At 43.6% G+C, this 20162-nt stretch overlaps 6 protein-coding genes across 6 annotated transcripts; 4 read left to right on the top strand and 2 right to left on the bottom strand.

Moving 5' to 3' along the window:
• Nucleotides 1-3688: 3688 nt before the first annotated feature.
• Nucleotides 3689-4789, top strand: PHALS_00016 (uncharacterized protein; the record flags this gene model as incomplete). Its single annotated transcript, XM_024730335.1, has 2 exons — nucleotides 3689-3739; nucleotides 4607-4789. 2 exons carry the CDS (start codon nucleotides 3689-3691, stop codon nucleotides 4787-4789), a joined length of 234 nt encoding a protein of 77 aa, XP_024580623.1.
• A 2223-nt stretch (nucleotides 4790-7012) lies between these two features.
• Nucleotides 7013-7366, top strand: PHALS_00017 (uncharacterized protein; the record flags this gene model as incomplete). Its single annotated transcript, XM_024730337.1, has 3 exons — nucleotides 7013-7148; nucleotides 7224-7262; nucleotides 7341-7366. 3 exons carry the CDS (start codon nucleotides 7013-7015, stop codon nucleotides 7364-7366), a joined length of 201 nt encoding a protein of 66 aa, XP_024580624.1.
• Nucleotides 7367-7998: 632 nt separating this feature from the next.
• Nucleotides 7999-9939, bottom strand: PHALS_00018 (B9 domain; the record flags this gene model as incomplete). Its single annotated transcript, XM_024730338.1, has 5 exons — nucleotides 7999-9399; nucleotides 9473-9529; nucleotides 9593-9653; nucleotides 9711-9808; nucleotides 9868-9939. 5 exons carry the CDS (start codon nucleotides 9937-9939, stop codon nucleotides 7999-8001), a joined length of 1689 nt encoding a protein of 562 aa, XP_024580625.1.
• Nucleotides 9940-13196: 3257 nt separating this feature from the next.
• Nucleotides 13197-16562, top strand: PHALS_00019 (e3 ubiquitin-protein ligase march6 (membrane-associated ring finger protein 6); the record flags this gene model as incomplete). The annotated part of the gene is made up of 1 exon (XM_024730339.1): nucleotides 13197-16562. One exon carries the CDS (start codon nucleotides 13197-13199, stop codon nucleotides 16560-16562), a length of 3366 nt encoding a protein of 1121 aa, XP_024580626.1.
• PHALS_14927 (uncharacterized protein) lies at nucleotides 16561-17447 on the top strand. The gene has a single exon (XM_036407603.1). It carries the CDS (start codon nucleotides 16967-16969, stop codon nucleotides 17156-17158), a length of 192 nt encoding a protein of 63 aa, XP_036263291.1. The 5' UTR covers nucleotides 16561-16966; the 3' UTR covers nucleotides 17159-17447.
• A 6-nt stretch (nucleotides 17448-17453) lies between these two features.
• On the bottom strand, nucleotides 17454-17807 carry PHALS_00020 (RxLR-like protein; the record flags this gene model as incomplete). Its single annotated transcript, XM_024730341.1, has 1 exon — nucleotides 17454-17807. The coding sequence occupies one exon, from the start codon at nucleotides 17805-17807 to the stop codon at nucleotides 17454-17456; it is 354 nt and encodes a 117-aa protein (XP_024580628.1).
• Between the last annotated feature and the right edge of the window lie 2355 nt (nucleotides 17808-20162).

Consider the following 20162-nt stretch of genomic DNA (forward strand, 5'->3'; position numbering starts at 1 on the left):
GTGGGATATGTGACGGGCCGGTGGTCGCACTAGGGTTGACACCAGCACCTGGTGAGTGGTAGTATGGCCTGCAATCTGTAACAAGTGGTGGTTGAAGTTACCTTATCTTCCTGGTGCTGGGGCCGCTTATGATCTGACGCACCTCCACTTTAATCCTCCTTGAAGAAAAGGCATGGTTTCAGACGCGGTGTGTCTTCCACTAGTTCGTGGCCACTGATCATGAGACCATGAAGATCATTGGTCGGTCGCTGTTCTAACCATCTTATGAAGACAAGCAAAAATTTAAGCAGCAGTAACAGGAGACGATGGCCTTATCAACTTGACATTGACGAGCTTCATGTTCTCAAAATCAAGAGTAGTGATGACGCTCTTGATGGTCGTCCACACTGCTTGTGCTGGTTTGTAAAATCTGCAGACGTCTGACGCGACATTTATCTACCCACAGCGCAAACTGACTTTAAAGCCCATCAGTACTTTTGCCAGATTTTAGTACTCAAGGTACGCCATCTTCCAGGTTGTTATAAGCTTTGCATAAGGGAAGCTACAAACAAATCGAGAGTGGGCATTTTTCTAACTACATTGAAAATGAATAACAAAATCATTAAACGCCTCTCAGATGATAAACGCTTAAACTTTGCTCTGCTATTTCAGGAGTACCAAAAAGTGTTACATGGATTAATTCGTTTCAAGAGCCATATACTCCATTATTCTAAACTAGAGAGAACAACTTATTTCAGCATCATGGTCTATCTGCAGAAGTGCTTTAGAGAAATTCCCACAACACAATTCACATGTTCTGTCTGATCATCTGTAGTGTAAGGTCAGCGGTTGACACTGACGAGCATTTTAAGCAATCTTTCGAAAAGTGTATCCAATATATAGATAACGGCAGCTTTGTGACAGATAGTAGCACTTTGGCTGTATCCTCACTGGTCACAAAACTGCAGACAGCAGCTAGGTCAGCCAAACCACTCAGAATAACCCTAAACACCAGAATACTGGTCTTGCTAGGCGCGTCCTCCAAAAGACTACAGAAGCAGCTCACACTTATTTTCTACGAACACTCTGGAAGCGAAGACTGGCTAAAGGTGCTGCCGCAAGTGGAGAGCGTTTACTCCACTGTCCTGTCTAGCACGTGGTCAAGTATGTGCTTTCCCACGAATGCATGCTAGGTCACTCATGCATAGCGGTCACCTGCTAGGTATTATTTCGTTATCTTGATGGACACTCGCAAGGGTATCATGTATATCTTATATGATGCTGTACTCAAGGCCCTAATCATGAGAAGGCTCCATTACGCGCTGTGCCATGAAGGTCATTGCTGTGAGAAAAAACAAGCCTCTGGTAAGTCATAGCGGTACAGGCGTGCAAACACGCGCTTTTATAAAGCGACATCTAAAGTCTTAAAATCCTTGCATTTCAAGGCTTTTAGCAACACAACGCATGTCGCATCCGAAAGTGGGTTGTGCGTATTACCTCACCAGATGATGTTGCCGTTATGACATGTGATAATTCATAGCTGAAGCGACAGGAAAGCACTTTGATCACCACATTGAGCTCATCCGGCAACCTCAAAGGTATATACGGCAAAAAGGATAATCATCTTTTCATTTCCTGTGGTGGCTGCAATGACGACGTCGCAACAACGCATAACATGTATAGATCACAAACCACTGAGACCAACTCACAAAAGGCACTCGGGACGTGACGAGGGCGTCTTTTATTGCAGGAAGCATCTTGCCACAAACAATGGAATGTTTCTCGACAGTATTCAGCTGGCATGTTTGAACATTACTAGCGTTGGCATCACCTTGGAGTAAGGCTAGCCAATAGCTGAGGTTGACGTATCACAGACGACGTAGATGGTCGACCTAGATTAAAAAAATCGCACGTATGTAGCAATTTACAGCTTTATAGGGCGCCTCTAATACCGCACTTCAACACCGTTTGACACTTTTAAGGGCTTAGTGAGAGGCCGTGTCATATCGGTACAGTTCGCACTGCATTTGAGCAAGTAGTTCGTCAGGCAAAGCTATTTTTTCAAGTCTTTTTAAGACAGAGAAACGCGCTAATATACAACAGTCATTAATTTTTTCCTGCGGACGTTGTGATTCGATAAAGCAACCCAAACAGGATCAAAATAAAGCCAAGTACATTCTTGAATTTATTAAACCTTATTCATGCGCATACACTCTCAAGTGTTTAATGTAGTTTTCCGCATTCGATTTTTCGTTTTTGATTCAACTTAAGGCAGATATATCGTTGAAACAGGTTCGCGCATAGCTATAATGTGGCCCGAATCGCTGTGTTATCAGCCGAGTAAGCGTTACGAAGGTCAATGTTAGATCGAGCTACTTCCGTAGCATCGCTATCGGAATTTTTACCGCAGCGAAGAAGAACTTGCTGTCACTTATCAGCACTTCATGATAACAATCAATTCAGCCGAGACATTAAACAAAGTAAGCCCAATATTGATATAAGCCTTCATGATACATAAAGTATGTGTCGAGTTTGGAAATTCGAATTTTACCAAACCCACTTCGTCCTTCACACGAAAGAAACCGTCAAAAATCACACTATTCTCTGAGAATAATCATTGCCGTTAGACGTAATGTTTCGCTCCGAATTCTAAGTCAACTTTGTGACGCACTCCCCAAATACGATAATAACACGCTTGGAGGGCCTCATGTCACCATTTCGTGGTATTCCTTCAACAAAAATATATTTGATCCCAGGCTTCTTCAAAGAAGCTGTCCCACTCCTCTCACTCAGTGCTCTGCGAGTGACCTGATTGACAGTATTATCTACGACGGTGACGAACTTAGCACCTCTTCCCGTATTGATCGTATCGCTTCGATGGTCATGTCGTCTTGTAATTTGCTGCAGAATCCTCCAGTTTAAAATGAGAGCTTTTGTCAGAGGTACTTAAGGGAGAGTTACAACTCTATAAATTTGCCAGTCACTCTATTTACTAGTGAGCGATATTTTGTCAGTCACTCGTGGGGCTTCACTACTTCGCACGGTACAATCCTAACACAATAGTGCTGACTCCGCAGCGCCCACCGCCCTATCGCGACGAAGATAAGTGGTCTCTCTGATATATAAAGCTTGGCCCTTCCACCCACGACATACGGTCGACTTACATCTTGAATGACCCGAGAGAGCGCAATGCCATTTTTCACCGACCTATAAATCGTGCTGCCGGAGATACACTTTGGAACGACTATATACAGCTGGCCTTTTTGGCTCAACAAAATTAGCTCCGGAGACGGCGGTTGCAATCGCCCGTGTCCGTCGTATTTAGTGACCTCAATTCACTGCCACTTCAGCCTTCCGAGCCCTGCTCGAAGCACTCGTCATTACCACTGCTATTAAGCTGTGACAATCCCGTGTTCTGCACGGAGGCGGTTGCAGCTTTGTGCCCGCATCAAAAGCGCTTATGCTTACGGGGAGAGGTGATTTTCATTAATTGCCAAAGCGACAAAGAGAATGTTAAACCTATTTATTTGGCTTCCAGTTGATCTATCGCACGTAGCATTCCAGCCACGCCATGCCTAGAGTGAGATCGTATCGCGAATCCAGGTACAGGACGATACAACGCCCCACGCTCTCAAAGTTCTTGAGTTTCACCCGAAGGCTCAACATATCTTCGACATCTTAGCGGGTGTCCCTGTTGCGAAACACCCGGATGTACTTCCGCATTTGGCATTTATCTGAGGGTCATCGGCCGGGAGAGAAAGTTACCTTCCGTAAGCTTCACTAACCTATATGAGAATATGAGGCGGATAAGCCGATGTGTATGACGCTCAGAAGTGTATACCCCGGCAGATGCATTTGTTTCAGTGTCTTATGCTATGGGTGTTTGCAGAGCGTTTCCCACTGCGCAGGGAGTCTTAAAATTATGTAATTAGTATGTACCCAGTATGGTACACATTTTGATTCGAGAGGTTGTAGCAGAGTACGTAATATATTGTATGAAACGTTCACAACATATTGCTGTTGCTGCTGTCCATCGGACTTAACGCAAAGCTTATGAGTACTACCACTATGAATCATTCCTGTCAGATAGAGCTGAGTAGAAGACAGTATCATTATGGAAATTTTGTCCCAATAGAGGTGAATAAACCTCAAAGAGAACGGTTGGAGGGACAGGCTACTATCCTCACGAAATGTATAAAAAAGGGTATACTGTCAACTGATATATTTAAACTACCCTTTCACTCCTGCAGGTTAAAAAAAACTAAGTGCCGGCTCTCGGTTCTACTCTACACAAAATCATCATATGTGCACTAGTAAACGCAGAATTTATAAGGCAAAGCTTTCTTATCGCAGAAGGTTCTGGGGGGAGCAGAAGAAAGCAGATATGGCGGAAACTTGCACCGAAAAGAGCGTGCTGCGTCCAATAATACCAATCACTAAAATCTGTACAATCATTCTGCTTTAATTGTCAATTTTTAAAAAAATTATTTGTGTGTTATTATGTCGAATACTCAAAAGAAACTGTGAAGCTCTCTGCAATCAATATTTTTGCCGAATTTTAACGCTCAGTCAGTATGACTGAGCGTTAAAGGCACCGATTTTGATATGCCCGATTTGATCTATATAGAGCAGGTCTGATGAGGACGGCCTGATCAACGATGAGATATCTTTTGTATCCGAAAAAGTGAATGGACGCTGGCCGGCCCAAGTGACAATGCAACCAACTTGTCGTGAACTTTGTACTGAAAAAGCTGCGACTCAGCAATCGTTATACTCTAGTTTTTATGATCGCGGCTGTCACCCGCTCTAACATAGATCTGTGCTCAAGGTTCCCAGCGGCATTGTTGGTTAACCAATCGGACGATCTGCATGTCCTACACCGAAGCTATCGTAGAATCACGCCCATACCAAAAGCGTTCCTGCTCTCGAGGAAAGGTAGTTCATAAGAAACCGATAGCTCATTTGTTTATAGCACATAACATCAATTAAATTCAGTCAATTCAAGGCTCTTAGCACCTAAGTCGCGCCATCTCGGATGAGATCATTATGCAAAAAAGAAAATGTATTAAGCTGCCCTGGTTGTACGCACGAAATGAAATAAGAATTAACATCGCGTTATTCTTCTCCCTTCTTCTTCAGCGTAATGATATCCGTATTTGCCATCATCAATTCCTTACGTACTGTGTATTATTTTTCAGTCACACACCGCACGCGGTAGTAGGATTCTATTAGGCTTAAAGGCTTTTGATACGGCAATATAAAATGCTGCACTTTAATGCTGATAGCCAACAGCTCTAAGCTGCGAGCCCTATATCACATAGAGAGAACCTCTTCTATAAGGGCTGGATCCCACTGACCTAGACATCCACGAGTTACGATCAAACCCACATTTTTTCCTTTTCGGTCGACTTACTTTAAACCGTCGTTTTCCCACGAGAAGTTTGTTGAACACCTCTGCTTGAGAAGTCGAGCCATTGCACCTCTCAACTAACAAAGACAAGGGACGACGTAAATATTTGATAATTTCACAGATGTAATATTGAGAGTACCATGGTTATATCAGCAGCTGAGTGACTTACCGTTGTCTGTGCAGCATGGTTGAGGTCCATCGCCTCAGATTTTCGAAATCTCATTTCGTTACTCCATCCAGCAATTTGGGCACTCCGCATTCATACAGCACTCACAGCATCATCGAAAGCGCTTGAGTGGATTTCGCTGTTGGCTACACTAGCGTATCAACCCTCCATGAAACATGAAATTTGCTCATATATCAGAAAGAAAATCTGCCGCTGATGAGAAAGCTCACTTCTTCGACATAGCCCGCAAACTTTTGCTGTTTTGACGAGCGGACAAGAATTTGAGTGCACGCAGTCTTCATCAACACTCTAATGTCATAAAAATCTTTTCTCTCCGAGGTTCTGCACATCAGTACCAACTCTCACACGCGGTTTTCTAGATTGGAGCCCGTTAGTGCGACGCGTTGATGCTCCGCTTAGAGGTTGTCGGACTCCATTGCCATCTCAGCTTCTCCTCCAGATATATTTTTTCTATCTCAGACCTAATAGGCTAGGTTTCCAACATCGTTTTCACTGTTGATGCCATCTATTCTTTGACGCCGTTCCGTTTTTGCGCTCCTGGAGTTGTCCAGCGCATTGACACAGTTAGTGAGTCCTCAGGCGAGTATTTGGTAGCCAGGCTTCCAATTTCGTCAAGATCATTTTTATAATTACTGAGTGTGCCTAATTGTCTTGGACACAAATGCCCAAACAACTCATCTTTGGCACGACTCGGCCTTCAAACTTACGAAAAGTGCTACTTTGTGTGTTTTTTCGCACGGAGAATCATTCGACTTAAAGCGTATCAACAAACGCGCTTATGATGAGCTTGTACGCCTACCCAGGAACATAATAGGCGCTTTTTGATATCTAGATCCGTTTGATATCTTCTTTACTTTTCTGTGACATTAAGTCTTTTAACAAGTAGTAAAATACAAAATTCATCTTACTACGCCCATCAATACGAGCATGGGCTTTCTTGTATAGAGCCCCGTTATTCTTGTCTGTACCACTGCGTTGGCTGTTTTGAGCTTAGACTGAGGGACGACGGTGTAATGCGTACATGCAGCGTACATAATACGTTACAGACGACTACATTTCACTTTTGACGAGTAGGAGATCATTTGCGAACCAACCATTTTACTTGTTATCAGCTCAATAAATCATAACTTATCCATACCAATAACAATCATCATCTGACGAATATTCGCTTTCATTTCTAGAACATAGCAGCTTTTGTTTCCGCATGTTGGTGCCTTCGCTTTAAAGGGACGAAAGCCTCTTTGACCCATTTTAGGCGTTCGTCATCCAATACTTTCTAATTGGCTTGGGCTCGGCAGCTCGAGACCAGCCAAAAGTTAAGTCGTACATCGTACAATAAATTTGGTAAAAGGAATGGTGAATTTACCACATACCGCGCTCAAAGATGATGCGTAAGTGTCTGTTATCGTCAACCTTTCAGTTGATAAGACAAATTCATGAACCAGCACGTGCCGGCTCTCGCAGGAAATTTGCATCAATTACATGGGCCTCTACGTATGCAACGCGAAGATACGTTACACCATCCAAGATCTAAATTTACAGTTTGCATCATCAACTATCAGAGCTATGACAGTAAGTCGAAGAAACTGATCGATTATCAGCGATGACGATTCGAGTGATTTTTCTTTCTGCCTTCGGAACGAATAGTGCCCAGTGCAACTAGATTCCGTAATGACTACAAGCAAGGTATAAGAACAAAATGGTGCAGAATGTGGGACCTCCACCGCTAATCTCTCTGCTTCTTGCATGGACAACTTTACACAGCTATGTCGAGAGTTTCCTCGCGTTAGACTCATAGTATCGGGATGACTATGTAGTGTATACGACTAATATTGTTTTCAATAAGAATGCACAGATGTTATTGCATATCCCACAAATAGAAGCATACTCGATCCATAATGGTTTAGCCTTCCATTCTAGACGTGGTTGTGGGCACCCTGGTGGATGCCGATTATTTTATTGGACCAGAGACAATTTTAATCACTTTGAATACCACAGCAATATCGTCAGTGTCTTATGATTGAGCTCTTGCAAAAATCGAGATCAATCCATGTTCACTTTGCGATTGATCATATCGAAGTTCAAAGGCTATGATAAGCGCATAGGAACATTCAACGAGAATCAGGACTCAACATGCATTTACTGCTCGCAACGCGGATATACTCAGGCGAAGCAGATCGAACTGTGCCTTTTGACTTATTGACAATGCATGGACAAGATTTTGTAAAACTTGCGTTGTGAACCACACGACATATTAACGAACTTTTGAGTAATTGTGATGGAGTCGGGCTGACTCATCAGAAAGGACTATATTTATCTGCGTCGTGAAATAATTAGTGCAAACCACTAACCGACTTTAGGAACGACGATGAGCAATCTACATAATCGAGCTGTTGAACTATAAGAAAGTAAACTGTACAGATCATAGTGCTTTTGTGTTATGTGCTTCAATGTTTGGCAATGAGCGCAATGCCGCTTGGATTTGTGGGTCGGTGATTGTAGCTAGTCGCTTCTCTCGCCTCACTGATCGCAAGATTTCGTGCACGCTTCGTTGAACCACTTTGGTTCTTAGATCAGCTGCAACAAAAGGTAACGCAGGTGTCGTTCGCACTGCTTTGGTGTGGTGATTTGGTTCTACATCAATTATAATATAGCGAAGTCGAACCGTTGCGCCTGTGGATTCAGATTTTTGTCCTAAACGACTAATGATCAAATTGGAGATTGGCGATTCTTCAGAATCAGAATCACTTTCTTGTGGCCGATTATCGTCGAAATCATCAACTTCTGCACTTTCATCGACGCCCAAAAAGAGTTCTTCCAAATGATCGCTGATTGATAAAAATGGTTTTTGAAGAGGTATGTCTTGATCAAAAAATCCAGCTGATTCTTTCAGCTTAATTTCACCGTGCCCTTCTAGTCTCTTCCTGTGCCAAGGGTCGCAAGAATACACGGCTAAACGAAGCACCGGAGACGCTGCCATGCTGGCATAGCCGCCGTCTTCGTCCAGATGTTCTATTGCTGGTGGTTTTTCAGCATTTTTAAATTTCAAATAAAATTGTTGATTGTGATTCAATATAGCGGAAGTATGGCATCCCGGATAGGCTGATCGCTGCGGTAGTGACAGCGAAGTTGTGCCTCGTTGTCGAGTATGATCACTGGAGTAGAATTTCCAATGAGGAAGTCCAGCACGACGAGGCAACTCCAGCTCATATTTCACAAAAATTGGATCCATTGCTTGAGGATCATTTACCGCAACGACTTCGATCGAAAGCATCATTTTTCGCTCCATTAAACTTTTAGAGTTTCCTTGTTTTTGATCAAATACAGATATTTTTCGACTTGATTGCTGATATCGAATTATATGCTCTCTATCGCGCATTTCTTCTCGCAATTGAATTTCCTTAGCAAGCTTTTGCTCTTCTGCGGATACACATGGGTGAATATCGTGTACGTTTTCAAGCACATACTCGAAGACTGAACCCGAGCGAGTTGTTACGTGGTATGTTGAAAGCTTTGGACCTTTGGCGAGCAAGTCTGGATCATGTCCTGGCTCGGAAATTGGAAGAGAAAAACCTGGGGTGGCACACAACAACCCTCTGCTTTTGTAATATCGAAAAGAGCACAGAATACGCTCTACGTCTTCGATCAGTGCAACAATATGCATAGCTCGGAACTGATCTTCGCGGTTCGCTCGAAGCCATGTGCGATGTTGATTTAGCGACCATGAGGCTTTCGTACGTTTGTACGAAGGTCGACGGGAAAGATCAGGGGGAAGTAGATGCGTCGATCGGTCGTTTGAAGTAGTCAATGTTTCATGTGCAAGCTAGAATGACAAACATTGCAACAATACAGTTGTCATTATAATGAAGCAGAATGATGCTGCTGGTGCCACTGACTTCATCTGGAATGAAATTATCTTCATCAACGTACGAAGATAATGTGTCTTCTTCGTGCTGATCACAATAAAAAGCATTATATGGCGCCAGAAGACGTTTAACGAATGTCAAAGCACGTACTTTATCCGTAAATGGTTTATTTTCTCGTCCTTTGAGGCGTTCTTGCTCGAGTTTCTTTTCACTTATACAATATGTCAGCGGCAACAACTTAAAGATGCTTTATACCACGCATTCCTACCGCGAACTAAGCTTCTTTTCTTGCCACTGGAAACAGTATTTCCATTTTTTCCCAACAGGGACTGAATCGCCGCTGCCCTCACTTTTAAATCCAGAGATCTGAAATCGAACTTTAAGTCAAGGCTTGCCTCTCAATTGATATCGACATTTTTGCTGACCTTGCGCAAGGTTACGCTTACAAGCAGATTCTCCACCGGATCGCGCACATGATAGTATTGCGTCACTGGCATGTTGTTGCACTATTATGTTCTTTTAACATTCGCTCTATGTAGCCATGCTCAAGATCGCGTCTCTTCGTGATTATCTCATAATTGCCGTTTGATCATCGAACTTACAAGCACCGAGAGTATTTCAAGGATTCCAGTTTCTAGCTCTGAATTCGGCTTTCTTGCATCTAAGATAGCATCATTGCCTGGACGACTCGAGCAGTAATTGTTAGTGCAACTTTCTTTTCCCAAACAATGTTCAAAGTATCACCGCGCAATTTTCGTTGTCTGAAGGGAATGTTGATGCCATTTACTTGAAAATTAAGCTTTTATTTTAAAAAGCGTGAGATGCGGCCATAGTATTAGTATTTGCTAAGCCACAACATTTATTGGTGGTCGGGATGAGTCCCTCTCTCGTACGACGAGTGCATTAAATCACTTAATGAAGCAACATTTTTGTAATTCTCAAATCAGCTTTAAATTCTTGTTGAACGCTGAATGCGAGCTTGAGTCATGGGATCAAAAGCTGTACATTTTCTCGTGGATATGGCGGTTCGGCGTGTGTTATTTGTAATGAAAGCCATTCGTCTCGCTCTACTTCTACCGAGACACATAAATTACTGGCTGTGCAGTCGAGCTGTGCGTGCTGTGTTGAATCCACACCGCCGGGTTTTACGAAAATTGATTTTCATTCGATTATTCTTGACTATAATTACATCAGTCATGGTTGTCACCTTCACGATTGTAAAACTATCGGTAAAGTTCTTGCTCTTTTCAGTGCAATGCCCCCCTGTGATAAAAAGATGGACTACACAATGCCGTGGTGGCTGACAAATACACAGAACCTGTACGATCAAGAAAATACAATTAGGGAAAGCAGCAAGTTACGGTTATAATGAATCAAGCACAATGAAACCACTCAGGATACCAAGGTTACGATGCTTGGCGATATGTTTCTGCGAAATGTAGTATTCACGTTCTTTTATATGTCACGGATGTTTAGAGGAAATCCAAATCAAAAGGCAGATAATCACATAATGCTTTTTTGCGACGCTATCAACGATCACATTATATCCTGGTGAATTTTCAGCAAACTATAAAAAGCTTAAAAGAGAAAAGTGAGGATATTTGCTAGGAGAGTATAATTCTGTATATACCGAGTTGTTATAGTTCAAGTAGCTGCTTCATCAAAAATCTACACCAAGCTTCGTCGTAAGAATGTACCTTGAATGCGATTTGTATAACCGTTTTGATATGGTCAATTACTATACGCCATTCTCAAACCAACTATTTTAGAAATGTAATTTTCTCGTCCTTTGCTTTAAGCTTAGCTGTATCGTCATTCAGTCTACTTAAGTATGAAGGCCTGCTACTGCATCTCGCGCGCAAAGATCTAAACTGCCTTCACTGTCAATCCTAGCAGTATTAAATTTTGGTTTAAATGAAGCAACAGAGCTGTTCTCTAGCACCAATCTAGCCTTTGTGTGTCGGCTTTTTTGGTGTGCTCATCTCAAATGCGGTGATCAAGCTAATTCTCACAGCAAGAGGTAAACATTTGTGTTGAGTTACGGCAGGTAGATAACTTAATTCTGGTCACACATATGCCGTGTTTATGATCATCCTCACCAGTCCTCTTATAGAAATGACTCAAAACCTCACATTCCGCCAGCTTCTTGATTCGGACTCCAAAACTTGATTGCCAACCCGGACAAACGTGCATTGAGAGCCGCCATCATTTAGCCAATGATGTATTGACAAGGATGGCGGGGCTTACGTGTAACGGCTATCACAGCGTACAAAACATCTCTTTATCTGCTGAAACCAACTCTGCTTAAAACACAATTAAATCATCGACTTTTAGCTCTGGTGCAGACAACGTGATTTTATAGCTGACATCATCAACATCACAGCTGACGACGTCGACGCCGGGGTCTATAGTTCTTCTAATGAAGCATCATTAAACACCTGCAAACACTACAGGTCTCTTTGACTTCATGAGTAAGCTATGACAATAGATTTCCAATACTTCATTTGAGTAGACGATTCAACGACTCGTTTAATGTTTATAGCTGGACTTAATACATAGATACATAGGCAAACAGCTTAGGCAAACAGCTTAATGGTCAACTTCGTGTAACCAAGATTGGCATCTTCTTCGCGTGAATTCCTGTCCGTCACGACGTACATCCGATGAATTTTTCATGATTTGACCCCCTTTGTCGAACAACCAGGGAAGACAGCTCGCTGGCGAATGTAGCAGCTACATTTCTGGCTCTCGGTTCCGCTTCTTGGTAAAGCATACTAAAAAAATTCTATGCGCAAGTAGCACAGACTCTTATATAGAAGCTTTTGTGCGAAATGACGGCACCTCCGTTGAAGAATCGACTGTTACGTCATATCCGCACAACACGTTCATTCAGTAATCGAAAGTCTTCTGTAGCGACTTACAATCCAAATTGAAAGAAGTTAATCGTAAAGCACTGCGTCAAGCAGTGACTCTGTTAGGCCGCAGACAGACAATACGAACACCTGCGGTGGTGAATCGTTCTAAAAGGTGTATTCTCGACTTATGCAAAGGTAAGATTTTGGCCTCCCCCAATTAAAGACCCAAACGTGCCAACGGCAGGAGCATACTTATGTGATGAATAACATACGTAGATTTGAGCAAGACATATGACGAAATTGAATCAGGAAGTGATAAGACCCACAGATTTGACAACACGATTTTATTAGTTCAAAAGCGGAGAAGGCCTTGCGAGGACAAAGATGTGTATTTTTCTAATTTTCTTCAACCTGGATTTTTTCAGGATTTCATATACCTAAACTCACTGGAAATGCAGCAATGGCGGCACTGTGAAGTACTATAATCTCTAAAATGCTGGTAATGTAATTAAAAAATATTATGGATTGGTGATAACTTTTTCTCTGGCTAACTTACCAGAGCACCAAGTACTTCTGTTGGTTATCATCTAATCACTTAGTACCCAAAGGTGAAATTTATACAGCAAAAAAACAATCGTCAGTTTGTTATTCTCGTCTATGGGAAGCCTGATTGTTTTATCGGAGTTGAGCTTGACTATTTCTCTGCTCTAAATATAGTCTCAGTATATAAACAATAAGATCTTTTACAAATAACCAGACACAGTATTAGGGTCATGACAAGCACAGCCCTCATTCCACGCCTTGTCGCCCAAAACCCCAGTCGCTTATTGGCTTCTCCGCTTCGAAACTTTTGTCTGCCGCGCTCAATTCAATAGACCGCATTCATTCACATCCCACTAATGGTGGATCCGCGTCCTGAAGCTGAAATGTCAGTCGCGCCACCGTCTCTGCCCCCGACTAACGATTTAACTGATGATGATGAGATTGAGTGTCGTGTGTGCCGTGGGGAGGCCGAGCCAGATCGACGTCTATATGCGCCTTGCAAGTGCAGCGGAAGCATCCGTTTCACACATTCCGACTGTTTAGAGCAGTGGCTTGAACACTCGGGCAAGATATTTTGCGAGTTGTGCGGCCACAAATTCACCTTCACGCCATTGTACAATGCTAATGCACCCGATGTATTGCCCTGGACAGAGCTACTGACCACTGGATTACGTGTTGTGCTGCTTAAGTGGCTGCCATTTGCAGTACGTGCCACTCTCGTGGTCTTTTTGTGGCTAGCTGTTGCGCCATGGTGCACGAGCTGGCTCTACCGCATGTGGTTATTGCGCGCGTCGGCTATGATTAATGTCAATTTCTCCGAGCGTTTTGACGCGTCACACATTGTCAGTGATATTTTCGCAGGAGTCATTCTTATTGTGTGTATCGTCTTTTCTTTCTTAGCGTTAATGTCGTTCGCCGACTTTTTGAGGTTTCATTTGGACCACATTGAAGAGGATATGGCCGCTGACAATGTACCACATCATCACCATCATGCACACCGTCATGACGTGGTACAACACGCGAGGCGTCCCCCCTTAGAAGACAACAATCATGTAGCCAACGTCATTGAGAATGAGCAAGTCGCTCCCGTGATGGTAGCGCCAAGGCAATTGGACGACGTGAACGATGCCGAGTCCGATGACTCGTCAGACGAAGGGGAGTGGGCTGATCCGAATCATGTGGAACCAATAGCTGATGCTTTGATGCAGCATCAAGAGATTGCCTTAATGCCGCGTGCTGAAGACGCTGATCCTGTCCTACCGCCACAAAACGAATTGCGACAGCGACGGCCTCTTCGTGAGATAGAAGACGAACGCGTTCGACAGGCGGTGATACCGCCGAGAGCTGCACGACAGCGCATGGATCCGCCGCCAAATATGAATCAACGCGAGTGGGAAGACGATTTTGAGCATATGGAAATTAATATAGCTATGGATGAGCTACTGGGTTTACGCGGCGATTTAATAGTGCTGTTTCGTAACGTTTCGTGGCTGCTGGCATTTAATGGTGCGTATCTCGGTCTCTTTGCATTTATTCCGTACACACTTGGGAGTACTTTGCTATCTGCTGGTGCTCGAATTCTCGTTTCATTACCGGTTAGTACAACGGCGTATTCAGCTTTGATAAAACTTGAGTCTGCTACGGAGCAAGACTTGAATTTAGGTGGATACTTTGTAAAAATGTTGCTGCAGGCTATTGAGACAGCTAAAGAACAGGGCGACTGCTTGCAACTTGTCGACATTTGCACCTGTACAATGGGATATCTGTCGATATGTTTGACCATTGTTTTATGGAGGTTTATGGTCCGCACTGCGTCATCGTACATCCATCGTCCCCTTATGGAAGGACTTTTGTGGGCTTTACGCTGTTTGACGGCTATTGTGAAAGTATCGACGCTGCTTTTGCTCAAGATGGTGATTCTTCCAATTTTGCTGGGTTTATGTATCGACTTTGCCACTCTTCACATGTTTATGGTTTCTGCCCAAGATCGCATTTCATTTTGCTTGCAAAACATGATATGTGCCTTGATGGTGCACTGGGTACTAGGCATTACCTTCATGCTTTTTGTGACAGTCTCTGTCCTTTTAATGCGTGAAGTTGCGCACCCGGAAGTACTGGCTAAATTAATTCGACCACAGGAGGACCATCCGGATTTGCTACGTACGCTACTGAGTGAAAGCTGCATTACGCACGCCCGTCGTATGATTCTATCACTTGTGATCTATGCCGCGCTACTGCTGGTGCTCGTGCATATTCCTGTTCGTATTGCCAGCGCTCTGGCCCCATCATATTTCCCATTAACGCTACACTTTCAGCACTTAAGCTCAGAAATTCAGGTGCCACTGGAGCTTCTTATGGTTCACCTTGTTGTGTTAAGTGTGCTAGAGCACGCAAAAAACGACATTGGGAAGCTCCAGCATATAGCAATCGTATTTGCAAGTAAGTGGCTGGGTTTGACTGACTACTTACTACCTCAAACAACAGTAGAGATTGATTTGAATGGTCAGCGTCAGTCTAAGGTTGTGATTCTACCTCCGCCTCCTCTTCACTTTCATCCTCGAGCCCAGCTGCTTCCTGAAGAGTTACGAGTTCAGGGGCATCGCTATCTCCCCTGGCCTGAAGACGGGGTGGATAATCCGCAATTGCTTGAGTACCCATTACTTTCGAGAAAGCGACCATCTCATCTGTGGCTTCGACTTGCTGGACTTGCTATCTTTACGTGGGCAGTTTGCGTCGTGGTGATTGGAACGTTTTTGTTTGGCTCATTTTTTACAGGAAGAATCTGCATGGGACCGTTTGAGCGTGTGTCTGGCATCAGCCATGATCCGCTAGTGATGGCAGCTGGTGTACAAATTGTTTGGTTCCTCGTGAATAGTGCGCACACGCTTAAAATCTTGATGCTTCCTGAGATCCATGTGGATCCAATTTTGGTGGAGCGCGGGTACACTGTCCGAAACAGGTCATTAGGAAACTCAATTGCTTGTGTTGTAGGCTGGGCTTTTGTCTGCCCTATTCTTCTAGGCCTGCTGATGTCGTCTTGCATGGTGAGCGCAAATGCCACGTGGTTGGAGAGCTTTTTGATGGGCTATTTGCTTCTTAATCTGTTTGTGTGGTTGGTCTGCTGCTTTCGATCGAAGCAAGCAAATCGACGTCGTAATCGGCGGCAAGTGGCGCCTGAAGCGTTCGAAGCCGATGCAAACGACTTCCTAGACGTAGACAATGAAGACGAGCTTTTTGATGACGATCCACAGAATGACGAGCTTGAATTAGAAGACGAGAGACCACGGCCTGAAGAGGGTGCTGTGGTTGTTGTAGCCGATTCGGTGGGTATTATCGCCTCTATTCAGAAGGTACACCGTCAGCTTCATTTTAATTTAACTGTGCATGATAATGTGGCTGTTCGGCTTCGCCGGGAGAACATTCGGCTTAAATGTTTTGACGTTAACTTCTTCCGACAGAATGTGTTGCAGCCCATTATGCTGTTTCTTGTGGGCATGCTCGTGGTACCTTGGATCATGGCCTTTCTGGTTTTGTTGACATTTTCATCCGTTGCGGAAAATTTTGAAAAAGCACTTTTCGCGATATGTGCATTTTGGGTTTGCACTGTCTTCGTGCTTGTGCGCTCTCGCTCGCTGGTGACTCGATGGCTGTCAAATTTGAGTGAGTCGATTCGCAATGAGCGCTACCTGATTGGCCGACAGCTTCAGGACATGACACGGTAAATTAAATTATTCGCCGTGGATGGTTGGAATAAAGCAGTGTCAGCGAATCATCTTTCTCGATAGTTTATCAGATACTAGATAGCATTGATTTAATATCTTCAGTCAGCAGAATGCGCTTTGCGTACGCCGGTAGAATTATCGTAGATCATGACATTGGGCTCATCTTCTTGCTGCTACATGTATGCAATTTTGAAGCTTGAGGTTTTTTTGCATAACGATACAATATACCAAGTAACAATTGCAAGCTTTTTATTTGAAGGTGGTCCAGTCTATAGCATCTCTGCGTATCAAGCACTCAATAAGTTTCTAAAGTTTATAGTGTATACACATACAACTGACAAAGTTTCAAGCACCTCACAACACTTGTATTATCACGCCTTTCAGCGATTGATAGTGGTCACAATATGAAAACTGCTGTACTACCAGCTCACATCTGGGGCGAAACTCTAGGCGTCTACATAGCAAGTTGTCTGTGCACTTCGAAATGGCGCCGCGCATTCCTCAAGTTGGCATCACAGGCAAAGTTGCTTCATCTGCTGATAAATCTGTCGGGTTTACTGGCCACATCAAAGCGACCATTATACAAGTCGACATAATTGAGATACCTTTCGCGAAGAAGTTCTGGAAGACTGTCGACAAGTTTTTCTGTTTTTGTTTTCTTCTCTACCCGCTCATTAACTTTTTTCGCTGGTGTTTGCTCATTAACCTTTTTCGCTAGTGTTTGCTCATTAACCTTTTTCGCTAGTGTTTTGTCTGTTGCATGTATGCTTTCCCAACGTTCTGATGCTTCAACCAACACCTTGAGGTAGATAGATGGAGGTATCTTTTCTCTTAAGAGGTCATAGGCGCTGTAGCGATTCCACACTATTCTCCATGTACGATAATATTTCCTTAAGCTTGAAATACCTTTCGGAAAAAAATCCCGTCTTCGTCAGCTGGATTCGAATTAGCATGGTTGCGAATCAAACCCATATGTTCGTTCGTTAGAGAACTTAACCAATGTGCCCCCTGTTTGTCCATGATCCTATCATCACAAATGCCCCCATAAGCCATCGTGACGTTAAAGCAGCGCAAAATACATGCGTTGGGATAAGTTTTGTTGTCGGAACCGCAAACAGGAGCGTCGTCGTCATGGCACAGCACGTGCTTTGTGGCAATAGTGTCTTCATTACCGGCCACAGACGTAGTAGCCCAAGATGACGTGAAGGTCACGACAATAAGCGAGAGAGCAAACGAACGGTTCATGCTAAGACTGTCGGAGAGTGGCTGCTCCTTCGATTTGCGACAGCTTGATTCTTGTTGGAATTAGCAGTCTTCGAAAGTAATAAATAATTTCAATTGGAAAATTGAATAGTTAGGTGTCGAGTTTTCATAGGTACTCAGCAAATTCTAGCATGCCAACATTCATCTGCTCAGATGCATTGCCATATACTAATCCATGTCGCCACATCCAACCACTTAGGCTAAATCAGCGTTAGACTCTGCGCTTCAACGTTAACAGGCATCAATTTATTATACTCTCAAAAGAAATACTGTAATGTGACTTAACCATAATTCAGTTGTACCACGTTACACCGAAATATGTAACACACCGGATCACACTTTATAACAAAGTAAAACCCAAAGAGTACTCAATGAGTAACGGGGTTACACGAACCCCAGACAAGAATACGGGACGGGGCTAGGCAGCCAGTAGTTATGGATGTTTCTAGATTTTACTACATGTATTTAGTATATTTTGGAAAATCTAAACTTTTAACATTAAAATAAAAATCAAAATAAAAATCAGTTTCGAATTTGAACAAACATGTTGATTTGCCTTGGTAAGGCTTTTAAGTACTTTGTTCTTGTATAGAACGAAAGATCGGTGACCTAAAGACGCTTCCTCAAGCGCAAAGCTACGGCAGCCCCGCTGCACAATGCGACTGAAGTTCTACTACTTCACACGCACTCCAAAGTGGCTGCTTCTACGACACCAATAATTTTATCGTATGGTCTCCATTAGCTCAGCAAGCCACCAAGGAACGCGCGACCTTGGCCTTCGACATACGAACAATTATTAGTTTTCCGGCGAAACGGGCACAATGACTACACAAATGACCCGGCACTGTTCCCTCCGCCGAGAGAGGTTCAGTGAAGCCAATCCTCATCTACGAATAGAGATATCGCCTCGCTTGTGCATAAATTATGAACCCCATTCTCTTCCCTTACATGGCATGTAAGACGCAGACTGCAGATGAAACACTTGCAGGTACCGCGGACCCTCTCAGCAGCTAAAAATGCTAGCAATTTTACTCAGCATTGCTGAGGTCCAATGCCTTTTTCGCACTCGGAGGTGTACATTTCAAACACCCCATGTTGCTCTCGCGACACGAGTTATGCTCTGCATCGAGAGCGACGCCTGTTGATTCCCAGTAAAAATAAAGTGGGTGCGAAGGGTCTCATTACAAGCAGCACCACGAGGATGCGAGGATGCTAACCGCCTTTGAGACAGGGTCAGACGCCATCTCGGCGGTAACAGCTCCTTACATCTGGATATAGCCCGTCAGTATCCGCCTCCCTATGGGTAGAATAAAACTTCACCCGATAAGCCTGCCAACGCCCGCGACATCTGATGTCCCACGTCAGGTGCGCATCTCTTATAAAGTTATTGCCAGTTTGTGTCCATTCTCGCAAGCACGATGTGCTGTCGCCTCGTTCGGAGAAAAAGCGAATCTCAACCTATCTCAACTTTCCTTAGCCATAAATACAGTTATTATCTGCAAGGCTATCAAAGGTCTGGACGATCAACATCTGTGGTCCCGTGGTGGGACCCATACATTCATCCACTAGGCAGTGGGAAATTTGAAGCGCTTCTGACGCCGGGCAGAAGCCGCAATTGCCTCAGTCCATGAAATGAAACTGTTCGAAAAGGCTAGCAGCGATACTGCTAAGTGCTTTGGGAGGAGTGTAGATTGGGGATGTTGCCGTGAGCTGCGGTGTCCAGGCTGGACAATAATAATCGGTTGTCTATAGTTTGATATTTCGTGTGTACCACTTATAGGAAGTTTGATCGTAGCGGTAAGCCGGTCTTTCCTGAATTCAAGTAGTCACAAAAGGTATATATTGCGGCTTTTTGTGTGCCGGTAGAGACGAGCGACTGCAAATCACAGCAGGGTCACACCCTCAAATGATTGAGAAGTGTATATACTTAAATTGCTGTAGCAGTACTCTTGGAACAGCTCTACAGTCTGACGTATCCAGCATGTGGAGCAATGAAGCCTTAAAATTTGTGATGAGAGTGGAATGACCGAGAAAGCCCTTGTGGTTGGGGCTGTTTGTATCCATTGTTACATTCTCTCATTCATATACAATAGGATATTATTACCGTATTGGTATAAGTGTAGAGGGGGGAGAACCCAGCCCATCATCCGTGAGGATAATCCTGCTGTTGAGATTACTTTTTGATCACTGAATCACGATGAGATAGATTACTTTGATGAAGGGTCCTACAGATTATCTAATCCTCATGTAGGAGAGCAATCGGAATGTAGTGACAAGAAATTTACTACACGTGATGCAATCGGATCGGGGGGTGCGTCATGAGATTGACCTGTCAAC

Source organism: Plasmopara halstedii, assembly GCF_900000015.1.
Source record: "Plasmopara halstedii genome assembly, contig: Scaffold_1082, whole genome shotgun sequence".
In the NCBI taxonomy this organism is placed as follows: Eukaryota; Oomycota; class Peronosporomycetes; order Peronosporales; family Peronosporaceae; genus Plasmopara; species Plasmopara halstedii.

Coding starts and splice junctions, on each gene's coding strand:
- PHALS_14927 (XM_036407603.1), top strand. CDS start 16,967: ATGAAAACTGCTGTACTACCAGCTCACATCTGGGGCGAAACTCTAGGC.